General features: G+C 35.9%; 1 protein-coding gene across 1 annotated transcript; it reads right to left on the minus strand.

The window, feature by feature from the left end:
* Positions 1-289: 289 nt before the first annotated feature.
* Positions 290-22,271, minus strand: CDC25B (cell division cycle 25B). Its single transcript, XM_053704324.1, has 16 exons — positions 21,788-22,271; positions 17,728-17,822; positions 16,919-16,970; positions 12,025-12,066; positions 11,153-11,189; positions 10,540-10,641; positions 10,127-10,237; positions 9,880-10,026; positions 9,241-9,318; positions 8,388-8,570; positions 8,132-8,227; positions 7,916-7,978; positions 7,529-7,627; positions 6,514-6,647; positions 6,125-6,236; positions 290-5,479 (listed from the first exon to the last, which is right to left on the minus strand). Exons 1-16 carry the CDS (start codon positions 21,955-21,957, stop codon positions 5,339-5,341), a joined length of 1,662 nt encoding a protein of 553 aa, XP_053560299.1. The 5' UTR covers positions 21,958-22,271; the 3' UTR covers positions 290-5,338.
* Positions 22,272-23,057: the final 786 nt, after the last annotated feature.

A 23,057-nucleotide genomic window follows, 5' to 3' on the forward strand; every position in this document is an offset into this window, starting at 1 on the left:
TTTTAAAGTTAGTTTGCCAGAGCGCGGGGTATTAGAGTGGCACAGCTAAATTAAAAAGTAATTATATCTAATTAGAAGTGATCAATTAAAGAACATCTAAAAATATTGCTTAGATTTTGGACCTGATATTGCAACATGTCAAGTTTACCATCACTTTTAATTCTCCAAAATTTTTGGCTATATACATGGACAGGGATAAAGAGATAACCGACTTTAGCAAAACGTTACAATAACAGACGCCAACGTGAAGTCCCAAGAGATTCTGGTTAAATCAGAAAACATTTAAACATTGTTTTTATTCAAGGTTTTTATTATTCCCTGAAGTTTATACATTTAAAAGGGAAAATATTTTTTTAATTTTATTATGGGAGAAAATAACACAGTACAGAGGCAAAAACCAAAGCAGATTAATAATATACGGAAAAGAGAAACACACAAATACATCTCATACAAATATTCTGCATTCATAAATTTTAAATGGGTCAAATTAAATTGATGCTGCAAAGTATTGGTTTTAATCACCAATTCATTTCTCTGGAAATTAATTTAAAATGTGCAAACAAAGAAAAATAATAAATTATTATTGTTGACCCTATTGCAATGATTAACTTGAGTGATGATTAAGACATGAGAAATTACAAATTAATTTTTTTTTAGGGGAAAAAAAAAACCCATTTGGAATGACCATAAACCTTAATAAGCACCCTTTAAATTAATATTATTATTATCATTTATTTGTATAGCGCCGCCAAATTCCGTAGCGCTGGATATTATACGTTTTAGCTAAATAAAGACTTGCTTTAGTAGGTACAATATTACAATTTATATATATATATATATATGATTAATTGAACAAAAACGTTAAGGTATTTCTAAATAATACTTAAATACATATCATAAATTTAAAAACCCACATAATTAATGCATGGATGCTTTATGTAATAAACTTGACATACAAAAATATAAAAGGACATGGGGTATATTGAAATCTCATTTTATGGTTTATATAAAACAGCATAAATAAGTGCTTATTTGTGGAATTAATTTGTTTTGGACCATTCAGGAATCTTTTCATACTGTATTCAGTTACAGTCTGTATATGTGCAGCTTTGCTAAAAGGTATAATTTATTCTATTAATGTTTTTTCTTTTATTTGTGTCGCTTATATTGTACATTTTGATATGTAGAAAAATATACGAAAAAAGAGTGGGTGAATAATTAACATTTAAATGCACTTTGATCTCAATAGAATTGTACGCGAGTTTAACAAATCTTCAGATCTCGCGTTCTACTTCAGGCTAATTTGTACGGCTAAGGAATTGTATCCCCAGCTGATGCAATGGGCATAGCCTCTTTGTTAAATGTATATAAAACACAAAGCAACCAAGGCTCTTGTATTTTTAAGGAATAGAAATGTCAAAAATAAAATGTGCATAGATGTCTTTGAATTAAAAAATATAAGCTTTTTTGCAATATATTTTCATTAGCTAAAACCCTTTTAGTAAAAATTAGTACTTTTTCTCAACCGCATACGCACATATCCCGTGAAGGTCTGTGCACCAGTATTCATGCACCATGCCTGCTCAGCTAGTCAGCAGTAGCCTGTGTGACACAAATTTAGGTCTTCAGAAGAAATATGCACCACTGCCAGCTGTCTGAGGTGTGGCTTAAATAATGGTGCATGCTCTGAGCAGGCGGACAGACGATCGGGTTGATTGACACCTCCCTGCTGGCGGCCGATTGGCCGTGAGTCTGCAGGGGGCGGCGTTGCACCAGCAGCTCTTGTGAGCTGCTGGTGCAATGCTGAATAAGGAGAGGTCTGGCGGACCTGATCCGCACTGTCGGATCAGATCCGCCAGACTTTGTTAAATAGGGGCCCATGTCTCAAACGTAAATCAATACAAAATTTTTGCATAGGAAATTAGCACATCCAGGTGGGGAAACTTGCCGGGATGTGCCAATTTCCTATGCAAATTTTTTTTATTGATTTATATTTTAATAGTATAATACATAGATTTCCAAATTTCTACCAAACGTAGGAACCTGCAAATAAACTGAGGAGCCAGGAGGCAAATTATGGAATTGTCATATAGATACCTGTAGTATAATCCAATAAATAGAAAACGGTTCTATGAGTATTGACTCCTTCCCTTGTTCCTAAATGTGTTATTATATTTCCTATACTCTTCTTTATACTGTTTATATTGTTTATATATACATGGCTCACCAGGTAGCTACTGTATATTTTTCAGTGCATAATCAGACAGTATAATCTGTTAACTTCGAGGGTGGGGCAGTACTTGTGCACATAAACACTGGCCATGTACCATGTGTATCCTACAAGTGTAAAGCACACAACACCAGGTGTAATTAGCAGAGAAACAGACAGGAAGTGGGTATTACACAACTAAAGAAGTATAGCATTACTTGACCTGAGGTATACCCACAATGGGCTCCATTTATTAAGCAACGGACGCTTCGGAGGCCCATCGTTTCAGGTTCGCCTGAAACGGAAGTTAAGAAGCAGCGGTCACTTTTAGGTGGCAAATTTGAATCATCCTGATCCGATTGGGATGATTGACAGCCCCTGCTGAGCAGGGAGTGGTATTGCACAAGTATTTCACCGGAAATGCTTGTGCAATGATAAATGCGGACAGCGTATGCTATAGCGAATCATTTCTGCTCAACATTTAATAAATCTACCCCATTGTCTTTAGCATGTGAAGCCCCAGTATAGACCTTGGTCTTAGACACAAATACTGAACAAAAAGGAGAATATGAATAAAACAACATAAAATGACACTTTAACATAGCTGCACACAGACATTACCTTTCAGCTTACTTATACAGCATGTGATTAACATACATGATGGTATTTTGGTTAATACCAGCAAACGGCCAATAATAACAGTACAATCTATTGCCTAGTTTAGATCACTCAATCACCCATAATGCATAAAATGAGGACTATTCTTGCACTTCATGTCATTTACAATATTATAGAGCAAAACGGTGCCAGGTACAGAGATAACGGTAACTATTTTACCCATTATCACATTTTAAAACTCTTGTAATACGCCTGAAGTAGTGGCACTTAACTGACATTCAAAGGTTTCCCCAGAAAAAGGTGTTGATTTAGAAAATAAATGTGCTACATAACTCACAGTCTATCTAGCTGCCAGTTGTGATAAGGTTTATTAAATATGGCTGCCTAGTTAAAGGGACATTAAACCCCAACATTTTCTTACATGATTCAGATGGAGAATACCATTTTAAACAACTTTCTAATTTACTTCTATTATCTAATTTGCTTCATTCTCTTGATATTCTTTCCTGAAAAGCATATCTAGATAGGCTCAGTAGCTTCTGATTGGTGGCTGCACATAGATGCCTAATGTGCATTGCTATTTCTTTAACACAAGATATCTAAATAATGAAGCAAATTAGATAATAGAAGTACATTGGAATGTTGTTTAAAATTGTATTTTCTATCTGAATCATGAAAGAACATTTTTGGGTTTAATGTCCCTTTAATGCAATTGGCTGAACTACTTTAATTGCTTGGTTAGACTGCTTATCTATACAAATAATACTAAATTATTTCAGAACCTCCCGGGCTCAGACAAGTTTGTATTATCTGCAGTTTACTTTCATATTACTTTAGTCTTGCCGGAGGGGAAGGAATTACTATGGGTACCTTATCATAGACTATTTACTTCTAGGGACAACCCAGGAATCCTCATACCTGGTAAACTTTGCATATTTACCTTGTTTGTTTGTGACTTATTCATGCCTGAGCTCTGAGGAAACAAAACCTCACAACGCAGATAGGCTGATTATGCGCATCAGAGTGTTAAACAATAGCGAGAGTACGCTGGAGTAAATAAATCCCATATACTAACCACAAACTCTGGATTAGGTTCCCATAAACTTTAACCCTTTCTGTGTGAATAGGGAACCACCAAACTGTGATGTGACGCTCCCCAGTTATAAGTTCACAGCGATCAGCATCCATGGGTACTGTGCATGCTACAGTTTAGTGAGTATCGTTAACAATCTATCACCCAGTGGAAATAAAATATTGCCAGGCTGTGCATACACACTTCTGAAATAAGGGTTCAGCTTCACCCTGAGCCAATGCAAATTTGGAGGTTTGCAATATGCGTGCAAGGAGACCACAAGTGTCTATGCACACCCAGCATCATTTTCCATCCTTACAATAATTATTATGTATTATATAATCCCTTGCATTTTAAACGGTTTAGATTTACTAAGAGATACGAGTAAATTTGATTCCCATTGATAAGTAATTAAAAGGAATCAAGTACGTGGGTATAAATATATACAGGAAAAGAGGTGTCCACACGCATAAAAAACGCCCGAGAACAATTAAAAAATTTGCCCAGGCTATATAAAACAAATCAAATAAATCAATTTAACAAAGATCACTTTAATATATGAGGATGATCAAAATCAAGCATACCGTGTAGAAAGGGGTGAAGCAAGCTTTTACACACAACACAGATACACAGACAAGACACCCACCACGCATACATGTAAAAACTTACCGACAGTTACAATTACAAGAGGGTAACTGTCTGCAAGCTGATTGGCCTCTGTGTTTCCACAGGGGTTGATAAAAGTGCAAAGTGCAACCATGCATACACACGTATACATACAAAGACAAGCAACATATGGAAAGGTTTAACCAATATCATGGCAGCTGCCTGGCAACTGAGCAGTTAAGACATTAAAAGTCCAACAAATAACATAATCAGCAAGAATATTCAAGTTTAGTTTTCCATCAGGATCCAGCCCAGAAGAAAATATCAGCACAGATGCGATGAAAAGTAGAAATATTCCACAAGTGACGAACGGTCAGCGGCAGTGAAAATGAAGATTCGGGATGAACGCTCAGGGACTATTGCTCATCTAGATGGAGTTGGATGATTGTCCTAAGGATCCTGACGACTGAGACACTTCAGTTGCAAAACAAGTAACAAGGACACATTCCTGGTAGACACTGTCTAGCTCAGGGAGACGGCCATACCTCAACAAGAGGTTTTTTTTTTCTTTTTCAAAAAGATTGTTCATTTACTCCATTTTATGGCACCTGAAATGGCCTTCCAGAAAAAAGGTTGTAGACAAATAGTCCAAGATCGCCTTCCACACTGTCCAGGTTATCCACAAAAAGAGTCTGAACATCTGTTAAAGGGTGATATCCAATAGTTTACTCCCATATGCCCATTTCAAATGTGGAATGATTTCATCAAAGCATCTTTAGGGACCAGCCCCGGCCTTGGTTTAAAATAAAAAAAGGAAAAATAAAAACTTTTCTCTACTGATTTTTTAGACGGCTGTATAGCTCTCTCTTGCTTCTCTCTCCTGCCCACGTTCTGCTCTTAGAACGAAAGATCTTAAGGTCTTCCTTGAAGTCCTCATGGTGCATTGGGCGGTACGACTGCGGCTCACAATGAGACTAAGGGGAGGAAGAAAACTGACATTAAAAACTTGTTCTGCTTTACTTTACTTTTGCATTATATACCCCCATTTTTTGGTTTTAAACAGAAGCTATACAGCCAATCAGAGGCTGTATTGCTTGAACCCTTAAAGGGACATTAAACACTTTGAGATGATAACATAAAATAATAAATCGCATATATAAAAAGAATTCTGCAATACACTATTTTGTCCCCTTTTCCTGTAATTCCATTCTGAATTTGTGAGCTTTTCAGATCCTGGACTGCACTCTAGTGACCTATTTATAACTGTCCCTAATTGGCCACAGATGAGAGGGTAACCTAAGTTACAACATGGCAGCTTCCATTGTTTTATAGACACTAAAACTTTACACTTATTTTGCCAATATTTAAACAGCTAATTAAACTTTAAAAAATAAATCTACATGTTATTCTTAGACTGATCTTTTGTTTGAATGCATCAGTCTATCTAGCATTTAGTGTTTAATGATCCCAGCTGCTCAGTGTTATGGGGATAAATATACTGACACGTGTGTTGCTCTGTAGTCTGTTTTAATTACACATCCTTTAAACATTTCTGTATATTTTTTATATTTTCCACAAGCTGGTGCTTTAAATGAATCTCACTGCAGTGTGAAACTCACCTCGTAATTTGGGAAGAATTCCTTGTACCCGCCTTTCAGTATATAGAGTTCAGGATAATTCAGGTTTGGGTATTCATTGCTCATTCTGTCTTGCTTTCTTACAAAACGGCACCTGTAGATCATAAGGAAGATATTTCTTAATTGTATATACAGCAAAAAGTATATTTGATTGAGAATATAAAAAGAAAGATTTAACTAAAAAGAGGGAAAAGTGACTTAACCAACAGTTTAAAATATCTAAATGACTAGATTGTGAGTTCCCACGGGAATAGTTTGATAAACTTTTATGTTTTGTACCCATGGATGACAAGAGCTGCGGAATTTGTTGGCGCTTAATAAACTATAATAATAATAATGATAATAATAAAATATATATGAGAGTTACTTACATTCTGGGGCCCCTTTCAGAGGAGAATTCACAATGAAAGATAATGATCACTCGCTTATCCTCATTCACTGGCACAATAGGATTTGTCAGCAAGAATCCCTCGACATCGTGCTCCAGAGGAAGGTTTACTGCCCCCTGAAAGAACAAAAAAAAAAATCTGCTCATTTTCTTGTTTTCCACTGAGAAGTTACGATACAATCTCTGTATGGCGGGTTCTTACCCTGATGTGAGGAAGCAGATACAGAAAGGAGAGCCAGATATAGGGGCCTATTTATGATGGTGCGAGCGGACATGATCCGATATTGCGGATCATGTCCGCTGCACATCAATGAACGTATGCTGTTGGCATTTATCGATGTGCAGCGGACATTTATCATTACACCAGCATTTCTTGTGAACTGCTGGTGCAATACCGCCCCCTAAGTCCGCTAGTAGGGGGTGTCAATCAACCCATATCGTATTCGATCGGGTTGATTTCTGTCCGCCGCCTCAGAGCAGGCGGACAGGTTGTGGAGCAGCGGTCTTTAGATAAATATTGATAAATATGCCCCATAGGCTAAAGTGTGTATATACAGAGGAATAGTGAATATTTACACAGTAATTAGGTACACATTTAATAAACAACTAGATAAAAATCAGAATTAAAAACATAGTAAACAAACCTTATATGAGCCTAATATAAGACTACAGACAATTAGGTAAATCTAATAAAAAATGTAAACAAACGACCAGTGATCACTTGGTGTTATTTGTCACCCAGATAGGGTGTGTGCACAGAAAAGGGGCTAAATAGCACAAAATGGAGGGGTATAAAAATAAGAAAGAAAAAAATATAAATGATGATGTTGAAAGTGTCCGTTAATGTCTAAGGATTTATACCCACTTTAGCCTATATCTGGCGCTCCTTTCTGTATCTACTTCGTCGTATCTCCAACGATTGTGTTAGGTAATCGTTCCTTAGTGAGCTTGTCTGAATGCTCTTTAGGCGCTGTATACTATCTTTTTTGCTCTCTTACCCTGATGTGCCCTCCTTCATATTCGTATGGATATCGGCAGTCTACGATCACACAGCGCTCAATCTTATCCTCGTATGTTCCATTCAATACTGCGCTCATCTAATTAAAATAATAAGATCATAGTTCCGAAGATTAGATAACCCAGCTTATTGCTGACAAAATGATGGCACTGTTCTTTTTAAAGGGGCATTCTAGTCAAAACTGACATATGTATATCTATACTCTGGCCCTTTATAGTGATTAACGTGCAATCAGTATAAATGCATGTATTTGTAATCACTGTCCCAAAGGGATATAAAACCCACATTTTTTTATAACTTTTTATCAGGATTCTTATTATAAGATATAACAAAGATTTACAGGTTACAACTTGTTGAGAGTACTTACCATTTCTGGGGTGATGTATTTCAAATCTTGATGCTTCCCTTCTACAGTCTTGAGTAAATAAGTCTGGATAAAAGCAGAATATATTAAGTAAACCAAAAGGAATATAAAATAAATGATTTTAAAAAAAAACTAAGCTGATTCTAATTTTCAAAACTAAAACTGACTATATAGAGAAGCATATTTCATTCTAAAACTAACTCCACTTTTGTCGCTCACCTTTGAGGAATCCCCAATCAATTCCCTTTGATCATTGTCTAAAATGTGTTCAACGGTAGAGAGGCACAAAGACTTTGATCGTCCCAGCTTCATTTTCTAAAAGACAAAAGAATACAGAATGTTAATAGCACTCAGACACCCTGTTGCATTTTTATTAATATTATTATTTTCTTTATTTGCAAAGCATAATATACATTATGTACACAGTGACACAGATGCATGGTAAGAAAGAGGGTAATGAAATTCAGATACTTACAGGCTCCTCTTTCTTAGGCAGGTCTTCTACAGTACTCGACGACAAGTTTTTCAGTCTCTTGGTTTTGACAGGTGTGCCTTCATCCTCCGGCCTTTCCATGCGCTTCAGAATTGGTCGAATCACACTACTTGGCATGGAAGGCGAACGGAAAAGTCGCCGGCATTTACTTCTGATCACCAAATCCTGTTAAACAGGCAAAAACATTACACAGTAAGTATAATTCCTCTTGTATATGTGTATTTAAGAAAAATAATGACTCGTAAAATGCACCGTATCAGGGAACAAATAAGTTACTAAACATTTATTCATGTATATTTTACTAGTTGTTTGTCTTTATTTACTTTTAAAGAGGATATTTTTAAATTGTACTTTAGTTAAATTGTAATTTAGTTTAAATTGAAAGTATTTTAAACTTTTCGTGGAAAAACACATGAATATATTTAAATTTCTAGTCCTCGTGGGCATGATGAGGTTTGCCCAAACAATTTCCAATTAAAAATTACTGGAGTTTTACTTCCAAATCCAATAAAGGAACTTTAAAAAATGCATGCATACATAGGGCATTGTCAGTTTCCAAAATATAACCAAAGAAAAGTTCATTTTGGGCAGCTCTTTCCATTATAAAGAGCCTTTATTAACACATCACATGACAGAGGCCTGAAATGTTGTCATTTTTTTGTAATTGGCTTCGATTTGTGTTAATAAAGTTCTTTTTAATGGACAGTGCTGATGTAATTTATGTAACAATACAGGTCTGTTTATGTGACTACAGGAGAAAAAAGATTCCCACGCCCCAAAGAATAAGATAAACTAGATGACTCATAAAGATAAGTAGAGGCTTCAGGGCACTTACAGTGTTGCTGGTGTCTTCATTGCGCACAAATGGGGCAGTCAGCAAATTCTCCATACCAGATGGAAAGCCAGATTCGTTCTGCAAGGGAGGAGACAAAACAAAACATATTACCTACACAGGGTCTGTATGCTTAACTGATATTGCATTAACTTCCTTGGTTACTATAAAGGTTGTGTTTCTGGTAATCAAAGGGTTAACTTAAAGGGACATGAAAACCTATTTTTTCATGATTCAGATAGAACATACAATTGTAAAAAAAACTATTCAATTTACTTCTACTATCTAATTTGCTTAATTCTCTTGGTATTCTTTGTTAAAGGAGCAGTAATGCACTGCTGGGAGCTAGCTAAATGTCAAGAGGCATATCTAAGCCTGCCTAGGTACACTTTTCAACAAAGGATACAAAGAGAATGTAACAAATTAGATAACAGAAATAAAATGGAAAGTTATATAATTGCAGGCTCCATCTGAATCATGAAAGAAAGAAAAATGTTTTTCGTGTCCCTTTAAATTGGTTCTTTAGAAAACAAAAGATTACAGTGATCTGCAAAGAAAAGTATTTCCTGTGATTTTTAAATTTAGGATTTTGAAAAAAATATTATGAAGCTCAATATAATTGTTATGGTGTAAATGATTTACCTTCATATCGTCTTCGTCCATGATCTCCATAAATCCATCATCCTCCTCTTCGTCATTAATACACATTGAAAACGTGAGGGAGGACTTGCGTAAACGAATAGGGCTTTCCTTTTCCACATGAAAGTCGTCTTTCCCGGGGCTAAAGAGCTGAAAGAACAGAACAATTACCTGTGTGTTACAGGAAGCTTTGCTATTGGACTAAATCGTCAGTGAGTAAAGAGCAGTGCTGTGTGTTTGGGGCACTTACCATAAGAGCTGGCGCTGAGTTAGGTCTTTGCGAAAACTCATTGCCATGAAAAGTGCGTAGCCTGTTGTGGCAAACTGGACGTATGCACGGCTTCTTGAACGTAAATACTTCCTAGAAACAATATTTTACGAGAGGTTTAGCTTTTTTTTTTAATTAGCTAAGCAACGTTTTGTGCTAATTAAAATTACATAGACTTTTAAATGGCGTATAAATATCATTAATATATCATTATCATTAATATATAGACTGCACCAGAAACCTGGCTCCCAGAGAGTGTTGAAAAGGGACATGCTCATAGCAAAATCAAGGGTCAGACAAGGGTAAGTACCCCGCATCACAGACTTATCTCTTATCTCCTGACAAATATGCATCTAAATGTCAGATCAACAGGAAACACTTTTTCAGAAACTCACATTTTCTTTGTTGTCCGTGTGGATTCTTTCAATAGGTTTTGGGAGATCCAGGGCAGATACAGAGCCTTTTCTCACTACAGGACTCCCCCCCTGAAAAGTCACCTATGAAACAGAACATAATAAATCATACACCCTGCTCAATCCACTGGGTATTTAATCAAAGCTCAGATAACCTAAAATTCCCCACATAGTTAGCTAAAAGCAACACTATCTAATTGATAAACAAACATTACTGTGAGTAAAGCAAATATTTAGCCCAAACTCCACATATTCTAGGCCCACTAAGGTCAAAATCTTATCTCTCTCCCACACTGTCCTTATCAAAAAGCCAGAACTCCTATTCAATACATTATGGTAATACAGTACAGTAAGGGGATACACCTCCTGCCATACCACATTAACATGCGTGCTAGACTTAAATAAAGATCTAATTAGTTTAAAGGTAATGTTTAGAAAAGGAATCTGTAAGTAAACTACTATATCTTGCCGTGGTGCTGGGGACTGAAGCATTATGCTAGATACAAGCCCATTTGTTCACCACAAGCCTAGTTGTGCATTTAAATTTATGAATGCGAAAAATACAATGTTGTCCTAAGCAGGAAATTAAACTTACCGGCAAGGAACGCATTCTCCTGATGGGTAATTTAAAACTGTAAAGTAAAAAAGTAACAACAAATTAGACTTCTTTTTTTAAGAATAGAGCAAAACATGTGTACAGACACTATTGGTCTCTCTCTCTGTCTATATATATATGCAACAAACAGACATGAAAGACATAACATTTTCAAAAGGAAGCTGTCAGATTAAAGGGATACTAAACCCAAATTTGTTCTTTCACAATTCAAATAGAGCAGCAATTTTAAGCAGCTTTCTAATTTACTCGTATCAAATTTTCTTCATTCTTTTGGTATTTTTATTTGAAAAAAAACCCAGGAATGTAAGGTTAGGAGCGGGCCAATTTTTGGTTCAGCACCTGGGTAGCGCTTGCCGATTGGTGGCTACATTTAGACACCAATCAGCAAGCTTTACTCAGTGTGTTAAACCAAAAATTGGCTAGCTCCGAACCTTACATTCCTGTTTTTTCAAATAAAGATACCAAGAGAACTAAAAAAAAATGATAATAGGAGTAAATAATAAAGTTGCACGCTCTATCTAAATCATGAAAGAACAAATGTGGGTTTAGTATCCCTAGGACTCTGCAGGCAGAACAAGAGATAACATGCCCTTCTCTGCTTTTACAAGACTTTTCAGATAAACATTTGTGCATTTGGTGATATGTTCTGTGTCCTGCACCTCCCTTTCTCAATAACAGACTAACTCTGGCTAATAAAGATCTTATCAAATCTTACTCAACTGCATCAAAATTGCATAGCAGACTGGCAAATGGAAATGCAAAACTGGGACCTGGAATTTTATCAAGTAACCGGGATGTGAACATTTGCTATAGAAATGCAACAAAACAAACAAAAACAAAGGCACACTTACTCATTGTGCGCGATTCTGGTTTCAAAAATAGCATTCTCGAATCTGCAAAAAAAGGAAAGGAGAAAATTAGGAACTTTAATCACTGGCTGCTTCCTATCAATAGCAACTTGCACAACCCCATCCTGTTTGTTACTTAGAGCACTTTATAAACCAACTGCAAAGCATTTAATTATTCTGTAAGAGGATTCTCACATCCTGGGGTTATAAGAGCAGATGCAATCAATAAGAGATTACTCAGTAATGTTCATAGGTGCTATCTATTACAGAAATGTCATATTACAGAAGTTATTATGATCAAATGAATTACACGAAAAGGAATCAGGGAAATATAAATATATAATAATTATATAATAATTTGCGATTATAGCGCTTTTCTCCCTGTGAGACTCAAAGTACTTTACAAATATACCAACATAAAGACATAAAAGTTAGGAGTTTCTGAAGGTCAGATAAGCGGACTGAAAATTAAATACCAGTATACTCCGGTTACATTTGGATTTGTGCACCATGGATTTGTTTTCATTATAATTCTGTACTTAAATTTCATTAGAATAACGCAAAGTAATGTACATCTTATACACACGTCAAAAAAATTATATATAAAAAAAAAGATGGATAGCAAAAATGAATTTTATATTTTAACATAAATGAATTTAACAATTATCTGAGCAACAAACAACTAAAATAATACGGGTCGTGTGCCCACTAAATAGGCCCTGGGAAGAACACATTGTGTTTGTTTGTGTGTATATATATATATATATATAATCTGTATAAGGATGAGCACTCTCTGGGTTTAAACACAACAACTAAGTTTATTCAGCAGTGACGTTTCGGGGCATTCACCCCTTCCTGAGGAAGGGGTGAATGCCCCGAAACGTCACTGCTGAATAAACTTAGTTGTTGTGTTTAAACCCAGAGAGTGCTCATCCTTATACAGATTGAATATTGTGTTAAGCACCCTGGTCTGTGCTTGGGTTGGCAAGTGAGAGTGCACTTATTTGGAGTCTATATATATATGTATTATAAAACATTTGCCAGATCTCTATATTCAATTTTAAATAGATTTTTATGGTGACAAAAAGTTCAGCTGTAAATGACATAGTCTATCCCTATGGACAGTTGTAAATGTAGATTCTATACCATAAAGACCTGGGCCTAAGGTTGCAAATTAAACTATATACATAAATTATACAGAGGGAAATGACCTGTCTATTGCAGGTGACCTATCGACCTAATTTAGCTTTCAATTATTATGCATGAAGAAAAAAAAAATCATAGATTAAACATTTGCAAGGAAAATCCTGGAACAAAGCGTTTTTTGTTAAGACGACCCTGATAAATTGCTTGAGTGTGCTGTAAAGAGCTTTAGCGCGGCTCTATCATTTCTATAGCACAATGTTTAAGGGTCACTGCTTTCCACCTGTATGCAAATGTCAGGCTTTGTTAGCAGAGACTCCTCAGCCATATGTCCAATGAAGGCATCAGGCTGGGCCCCCAACAGCTGTCTGCTTGGAGGAGAGAAAGGATAAGGAAGGGACAAGTGTGACATTTCAAAGCATCTATTCAAGCCATTCATGCACAAGGCAGCATGAATCTCCTACTGAGCACGTGCTCTTAGGAGCACCACCCTCGTCAGACAGCAGGGACATAGCAGCTGGGAAGCACGCACAGCACCAATTAACTCCAGCATCACATAAGAAAAGAAAGATTATTCTTTAGACATGCTTTGTGTTTTAGGGAATTCAAATTCCCGCCCCGAGCAATACAGACACGCACCTCCTCCTCTCTTCCATTCATACAAAAAAACCTATAGCCCTGCTCTGGCGGTGGGGAGGCTACTGCAATCCATTGCTGGTTTAGACAATAATTTCTTCGGACAACAAATGACCCCATTAACTACAGCACCCTTCTGCCTTCTGTATGATGAAGTAAAACATTAAAATAAACATGAACAAGAAAAGAATGGCACTTCATGGAACACGTCTTTTTATCTATATTGTTTGGCTACATAGTTTTCCTGCATCATTAATTCAGCTGCCATTTTTCAAAATAAAAATCTTTAAATGAAAGTCCTAGAAATAATGTAGTGAAAAAAAACAAGTTTTTAGTTTAGAAACTGTCCAAAACCAATAAAAACAAAAACCAACAGAGGCTCATAGAAGATATTATTCCTTTTAGATTTTCTTTCTAACTTCAAATTGCACAGCTATTATTATTTTTGTACTATAGTCTAATGATTTTAACTGCTAAATGGCATTACGTGCAGTGAATAGCAAATTGCCATCTATCAGTGACTGCCACTAGGGCACACGCCAGGGGTTGGAAGGTGAAGGAATTTCAGCAGATGTTACATGCGACTTGAGCTGGGGTTTGTATGACACCCCACCTGCCAGGATCCGTCTTTTGCACAGATTGTGTATTAAATAAGAACAGACTTCATTATCTTCATAAGCAGGTGCTGAGCAAAATCACCCCCCCAATTAGAGGGCAGAAAACTAAATACAAAAGAGGACAAAAGTAGGGAGGAACAATCTTGTACTTATGGGACCTTGCCCTGTGCACAGCCATTGTATATTATTTGTACTTTTAGGGATTACTGGACTAATTATATTTGTCAGTCAAACAATTTATGCTTTTTTATTCCCTCTGCACCTGCTTCTCCTTTCAACCTATTCCACCTGTCACCTCTCTGGAACTGATAACACGTACTTATCACTGCTCAGGAGCCAACCAGAACATACAAAAGCCATATGTACTTGATTAGATCGCCAATTATACTTATAGAGCTACATGATCAAAATGTAAGAAGGCAAAAGTTCAAATTTAGGAACTTTTGGCACAAAGGCTTCCAGAAAATAAGGTCCCTCTTTTTTTCCTTAGAACTGGGGCCCTTAAAGACACAGTAAAGTCACAACTAAACTTTAGACAGAAAGTCAAATTTAACAGACTTTTCAATTTACTTCTAAATTGACTTCATTCTCTTGGAATCCATTGTTGAAAAGCATACCTAGGTAGGCACTGCTGGAAGCTAGCTGCTGATTGGTAGCTATATATATATATATATATATATATATATAAATGCCTCTTGTAATAATAATTATAATTCACTTATATAGCCCATTTGGGAGTGTTTTTGTAGCAATGTATAGTTTTGCTTATTTTTTAATAACATTGTGCTGATTTTCAGGCTCGTAATTAAGCCCCAAAGTTTTATATGTATACTGACATCTACAGACTCTTGTTTGTGTAATGGGTCTTTTCATATGCAGGGGAGGGGGGGGGTCTGATTTTCCTGCTTTCTCAGCCCCTTTCACTGGGTGTCCCAGCCTAACCTCATCAACAGTGCTAAACTAGGAGCTTCTAAGTAAGTTATTAAAAGGTTTTATACTGGATTTTAAGATCAGTATCTGTGCATATTCTTCTTTATAAGTAGTGTCTATTACATGCAGTTATATGAAAATAAGGTGTATACTGTCCCTTTAACAAAGGATTTCCTGACAGTAACGGCTGAACAGCACGAAGGACACCTTGCCTTGCCCTGCGGCACACACCCACACAAATTCTTGCTTCAGCACTTGTCAATCCCATCTTTTAACCATTAATAGTACAAGTGCCTCCTGCACTGGCGTCAGAGGGTTAATAAAATAAATGCAAATGTTTGACTGTGAAAGGGATTTACAATTGCACGCTACACGCCTCCCAGCTCAGAAGAAACAAAACCCGTGGCTGGGTTGGAAACACTGAGACTTGAATAGCGCCCACGCCCACTGTACACAGAGGTTCTGTGGTTTCAGAGCTCAGAGTTTGCATATTTTCAATAAATAGGATGAAAGCATCATATTACAATGTGTTTCTTCTGCAGGTTTTGATTGCTGACAGCTGTAAGCTGACCTGAAACCCAGACAAAAGGGGCATTTACACAAGCGACTGCAAGACTCACTGGGACCCCATTGATACGCCCTGCAGTTGTTCAGAGGATTGCTGCATAGGGCTACTGTCTGTTACACACAGCAGCTGTGAATGCGCATTCCTGCATGGAACGCTGTATAAAAATGTTGATCATAAAGAATAAAACATTTTGAAATGCAGCAGGTTATCAACAAAAATGGCAACTAATGTTCATGTTAAACGTATTACCATGTCACCGGTGCAAGTGGTATGAACCTACAAAATGCTATATAGTGATTAGTTATATCAAGGTACAGGCTCATTCACAGCAAAGGAATACACATTCAACCAGGGCTTTCAAGGAGTCTATTCCTGGACTGTTTTGAAAGCCCTTTTAAGTTATGCTTGCTTTATATATATATATATATATATATATATATATATATATATATATATATATATATATATATATATATGTGTGTGTGTGTGTGTATACATATATATACAGTATATTATGCAAATCATTGCTTTAATTGATTGCAAAAATAGTATATGTGTAGAAAATAATCTGACTTTACTGACCCTTTAAATAGTTGAATATTATGTGCATTATCATGAAAAATGGAAATACTGGCAAATGTAATTCCTATTAAAATAAAACCGAATCTTTGTGAGTAATTTCTCGCAGTGAAGGGGTTATTTAAAGGGCCTGTTCAAAGCTTCTCATTTGATTCACAAGAGCGAATTTGACAAGTTCCTCTTTTACTCCAAAATATGCCTCCCAAAGTGTAATAAACTGACAGAGATAGGTCAATCAATGTGTTCCCTCTTCACTTTTCATATACAAATGTTAATGCTTTACATTGAAAATAAAAATCCCCTCCTTTACCACACACAAGTATGAATAAGGGCTAATTGCAAATCAAATATTGATCCTGGGCTTTGATACCGCAGACAGGTCGCTGTCCCCTCCAAGGTAAACAAGTCAATAGTATCAACTTACGTTTCATGAGCATCCTCTAAATCCAGAGGCGATGGGGAATCCAGGCACAGACCTGGGGAAATAAACAGGATGTGATTATTAGCAGAGAAGAGGAAGGAAGGGTGTCAAATTCACACACCTTTACACACCAGCGATCACAGTATAGTCAGTAGCAAATAGTCACAAGCCCTTGTAGCACAGTGATAACATCAAATATCAGTACAGAGGAAGCTGTACCATGTACAGCATGAGAATAAACATTAACCCTCTCCTGACAGCTCTCAGTCTCATTTAACCCCTTGATTGCTGGATAGGGCTGCAACAAATTACACAATGCACTGCATACCACTGAGTCAGCCATGGTATTAAAGGGATACTAACCCCACATTTTTTCTTTCGTGATTCCCATAAATCATGCAATTTTAAGCAACTTTCTAATTTACTCCTATTATCAATTTTTCTTTGTTCTCCTGTTATCTTGATTTGAAAAAGCAGTAATAAAAGGTTAGGAGTCGGCCCATTTTTAGTTCAGCACCTTGGTAGAGCTTGCTGATTGGTTTGCTACATTTAGCCACAAATCAGAAAGTGCTACCCATGTTCTGAACAAAAAATGGTCTGGCTCTAAAGCTTACAGTACTGCTTTTTCAAATCAAGATAGCATGAGAACAAAGAAAAGTTGATAATAGGAGTAAATTAGAAAGGTGCTTAAAATCTCATGCTCTATCTGAATCATGAAAGAAAAAAAATCAGGTTTAGTGTCCCTTTAACCCCCTTTGCTACCTTGTAGCTTATTGTTTCTGCAGCAATAAACTGTAGAGTGTAAAACTTACCAGAGTCAGAGGAGTCGGATGATGCCGTCCGTATCAGGTTAGAGACCTCACTATGGAAGGACATTCCCAGCTTCCTTTTGGGAGTATCACTGAAGCTGGCAAATGAAAGTGATAGAATACACATTAAATGACCACTACAGTAAAATTGCATAATTAACAAGTGCATAGTAAAAAGACAATAATTTAAAATAAGCAGTAGATTTTTTTCTGACAAATTTATTTTTTCTCCCATTTTCCGGCCCCTGTGTCATGGGACAGACATCAGCCAATCACAGACTAGTATACATATACCCTATGAGCTTGTGTACATGCTCAGTAAAACCTTGTTACCCAGTGAATATAAAAAGACTGTGCAAAATGTGATACTGGAAGTAAATTGGAAAGTGTCTTAAAACGGCATTCTCTTTTTTAATCATAAGTTTATTTTGACTTAATGTCCCTTTAATTTCACTACTGTACAGACTTTACTTACAGCAACTATGAGTGGAAAATAATTTAAAAATAAATATATTATTATGAATATGAGCAGATAGACTGTATAAATAGGTAAAGGTCCTACCTTTTATTGTTAATGTAACTATCTTTTCGTAAGTTAACTCTGAATGTACCAAATGATATATAACTATATAAAATGTAATAGGTTGATCGGGCAGATAGATAAAAAGCCAGACAAATTAATCATATTAAAGCATCAAACAGACCTGGCCAACCCTATCCATACATCAATTACTTGTAAAAAAAAGACTTGATGTCAAATAGCTGGAGCAGATATAAGACAAACGATAAATGAGGTGTTAAGATTACGGGTATTCTCCCAAGAACACCGCAGGGGTCTATATAGCAGGGACCGCCTGTCTTACTCAGGTGATTTATGTCGGCTTTCTCTGCTCAGTAAGCTTTTTATTAAAGCAGATTATTCTGTCAGAAAAAAAACATACCCTTGGGAATTAGATTCAGGACAAAGATAAGCTGGATAATTTGTATAAAAAAAGGACCTCTTTGCTGTAGGTGTTGGTTTTATTGAGCAGGAGGTGCTGTGCAGAGTTTGAGCAGAGGTGACAATTAAAAACAGATCCCTTTTATGCAAATCAAGACCTGGGACTGCACTATACAAGAGGTTACTACTGTAATTCACATGCAATTTGTTTTTACAAAGGAAGAAAAAATTGTATTAAAAAAGTATAGATGCTAAAGCTAGTGAAAAATAAAGATCCACAAAACTACTATCATAGTATTACAAATGTCACGAAGCATTATTAGTAAAGAAGTCTATATCTGGGATATGAAACACAAAACTTTTATTTTGTGATACAAACCGATCATACATTTTTTTTTTTAAAAAGTTCCCAATTTACTTATATTATTAAAATGTACTTAGTTCTCATTGGATTCTTTATTGAGGAGATACCTAAGTAGGTCTGTGGAGCACTGCATAGCAGGAAATAGTGCAATGTTTGGGTTTCATGTCCCTTTAATTGTAAAGTTTTCCTCTGGTTAGGTAATTATTTTTGTTTTTGCTATTCAGTTCATCCTAAATACAGTTAGAATAGGCCTGTTTGTGTGAGTATCTCATTTAATCACCAATTACAAACACTGGCTTCGTCTTCGATGACCAGGAACAATGAAAGGCATGCGTTTGGGAGCTTAGGTAGCTGGGCTTGTTTGCCATCCGTTATCTTGCAAAGCTCATTTGATTCTAATTAGGAAATCTGAGTGTGAACGCTGTGACAGCAAATGCTATCTAGGTCACTGCTAGTTCTCAGCTTATGGATATAAAATACAGGGACTATTCTTACAGGGACACTCGCTTGTAGGAAATTTATGATAATGCATTCTGTTTTTAACAATCTAGAACAAAAGGAATTATGGTTTTGCTGAAATAGAATTTTTATGAATGGTCAAGCACATTATAACAGTAAGAAATGTAATGACGAATTTCAGTGCACAAAAAACGATTTTTGGCAAAAGCCCAGCAAAGGGAGGATGTGACGGATGAGAACTGTATCTCAAGAGGTTCATCAATACTGCACTTCGTGCAAGAAAAACATCCATCCCAGAGCAGCTCCAGGTTCTTTTTGCAATGGGGGATATATATATATAAACACATAAAAATACTGAGAAAGGTTATGTTACAAAACTGCATAGGAGTATACATATATTACCAGTAACCATAATCCTAAAGTATAAAAGCAAAGAGGGGAAAGTATCCTAGTTTGCTCAGTTATATACAAGGAAAGCCCAATAATTTGTAATTTTGCCAATGCAATTTTTACTAGTCCCTGACTAAAGCAATATTGCAAACTTTCAGCCTATGCACACATATATAACACATGCATATATACATGCATGCACACATATATAACACATGCATATATACATGCATGCACACATATATAACACATGCATATATACATGCATGCACACATATATAACACATGCATATATACATGCATGCACACATATATAACACATGCATATATACATGCATGCACACATATATAACACATGCATATATACATAACACATGCATATATACATACATGCACACATATATATAACACATGCATATATACATACATGCACACATATATAACACATGCATATATACATGCATGCACATATATATAACACATGCATATATACATGCATGCACACATATATAACACATGCATATATACATAACACATGCATATATACATACATGCACACATATATATAACACATGCATATATACATACATGCACACATATATATAACACATGCATATATACATACATGCACACATATATAACACATGCATATATACATACATGCACACATATATAACACATGCATATATACATGCATGCACATATATATAACACATGCATATATACATGCATGCACACAAATATAACACATGCATATATACATGCATGCACACATATATAACACATGCATATATGCATACATGCACACATATATAACACATGCATATATACATAACACATGCATATATACATACATGCACACATATATATAACACATGCATATATACATACATGCACACATATATATAACACATGCATATATACATACATGCACACATACATAACACATGCATATATACATACATGCACACATATATATAACACATGCATATATACATACATGCACACATATATATAACACATGCATATATACATACATGCACACATATATAACACATGCATATATACATACATGCACACATATATAACACATGCATATATACATGCATGCACATATATATAACACATGCATATATACATGCATGCACACAAATATAACACATGCATATATACATGCATGCACATATATATAACACATGCATATATACATGCATGCACACAAATATAACACATGCATATATACATACATGCACACATATATAACACATGCATATATACATACATGCACACATATATAACACATGCATATATACATACATGCACACATATATAACACATGCATATATGCATACATATACACAAACTTTCTTAACGGTCCACTAAATACTTAACAAATACACATTAAGAATATTTCCTCAAGAGGGCCACAGCAGACTGTACTTGTGTTATTATCCATAACAGTGTAGCAGTGAGGAAATGCAAAATACAGAACATTGCATTTTTAACCATTTTTCCTCTGTGATATCTTCATAATAATAATAAAATAAATGGCCATTATTTGAATGTGTACTGCAAATATATGAAATCATATAAATAAAGGATGCAACTACAGGATTCAGTCATATGATTTCTAATACAATTACATTTAACAATTTAACTGTTACATATATATTTTTATATATATATATATATATATATATATATATATATATATATATATATATATATATATATATATATATATATATATATATATATATATATATATAGTCCCATACAATATTGCAATAAGAAGACATAAGTATAGATAGACTTATAGCTACATGGACAATTTAACATACAGTACATAAATAATACACATATAACAAGACATATAATGTTATTAACACTGCATTGAGAGCTTCACTCACCTCCCCAAGCCGGTCAGCTTGTTCATGTTGAGGGCCAGGTTGGTGACAGGGGACAGTACCCTGCTCAGGTCGGCTATGGCAGAGGAGAGCCCGGGCAGGGCTGTAGGCCGGGACACCAGACACTCAGGGCGGCATGGGCTAAAGTCATTCAGCAGCTTCTCTACTTCCATGTTGGCGAATGCAGAAAAGGGGCACAGATAATCCAGGTGCGGGCAGCGGGGATGGGTATGTAGCAGGCAGGCTGGGTACAGGCGGCAGTCCGGGCACAGCAGCAGGGCAAGCTAGAAGCAGCAGCTATAGGATCATATTGCACGGGCCCGGGTGGCTAGCAGCAGTAGCAGGCAAGTCACACACACACTCAGTGGCCACCAGGGCTAGTAGATCTCTCACAGGCCACACTCACACCATCGCATTTATATTCGAAAAATAACAGAGGCTGGCGGCAGAGAGTGTCAGCCAATGGCAGCCGGGAGGGCTGGGCAGGTCCCCGGTACCCTGAGAAGGGAGGGGCGGGCCTGGGCAAGTCACATAGACTGGGGAGGAGGAGGGGACGTGAGGCCTTGTTATTGTTATTGATATGAGTACAGTACAGCTGCTGAGGGGCCTATTGCACTTACTGATGATATCACACATGAAACTGATGGGGACATTATACAATTTATACTTATTTTATTGTAAAGCAGTGGCCTTTATAACAATAATTCCTTTAGGCAGCAACATAGGAAGGTTAGATGTAGTTTGCACAAACTTACTTCAGAAATAATGTGAAATCTGTATTAAACAAAACTGCTGTATTTTGTTATATCATTTATTTATTTTTGTACAGGAATTCAAACAGTAAAAGTGTTATATAGTGAAGTTTGTATTAAAACTAATATATATATTACCAATTGTCTAATTTAACTTTTGTTGTGAGAGCATATTTTTATCCATTTTTATCCCCCTCATTACCCCAAAATAGATTTGCACACCTGGCTAACTCCCTTGATTTAACAAAAAGAGCATACACAAGTATCCTTTAATCAGCAGATAGTGCTCAGAGGACTTTGTTAAAAAAAAAAAATTGCTGGAACAAAATACATCATTTTTATTATGCCACTTTATTAATGTTAAGTTCCATAAATACATGTGAAAACAAAATACTGCAGACACTGAACTTCTATCTCTCCCATCACAAGAAGAATCCATCTTTTTGGAAGTTCCTAAGAAAGTGACAATGAGTGTGTTTGATCTACAGTATGTCTATGTTTAAGCTATAAATGTAACAAAT

This window comes from Bombina bombina, chromosome 2, assembly GCF_027579735.1.
Source record: "Bombina bombina isolate aBomBom1 chromosome 2, aBomBom1.pri, whole genome shotgun sequence".
NCBI lineage: Eukaryota > Metazoa > Chordata > Amphibia > Anura > Bombinatoridae > Bombina > Bombina bombina.

Bases quoted from the DNA above. Each gene is read 5' to 3' on its own strand.
- CDC25B (XM_053704324.1), bottom strand. From the start codon at position 21,957: ATGGAAGTAGAGAAGCTGCTGAATGACTTTAGCCCATGCCGCCCTGAG. The intron at 10,027-10,126 runs GTAAGTGCCCCA...CTGTTCTTTCAG, and splicing joins ACTCAGCGCCAGCTCTTATG to CTCTTTAGCCCCGGGAAAGA. The intron at 7,979-8,131 runs GTGAGCGACAAA...GCTTTTATCCAG, and splicing joins TGATTGGGGATTCCTCAAAG to ACTTATTTACTCAAGACTGT.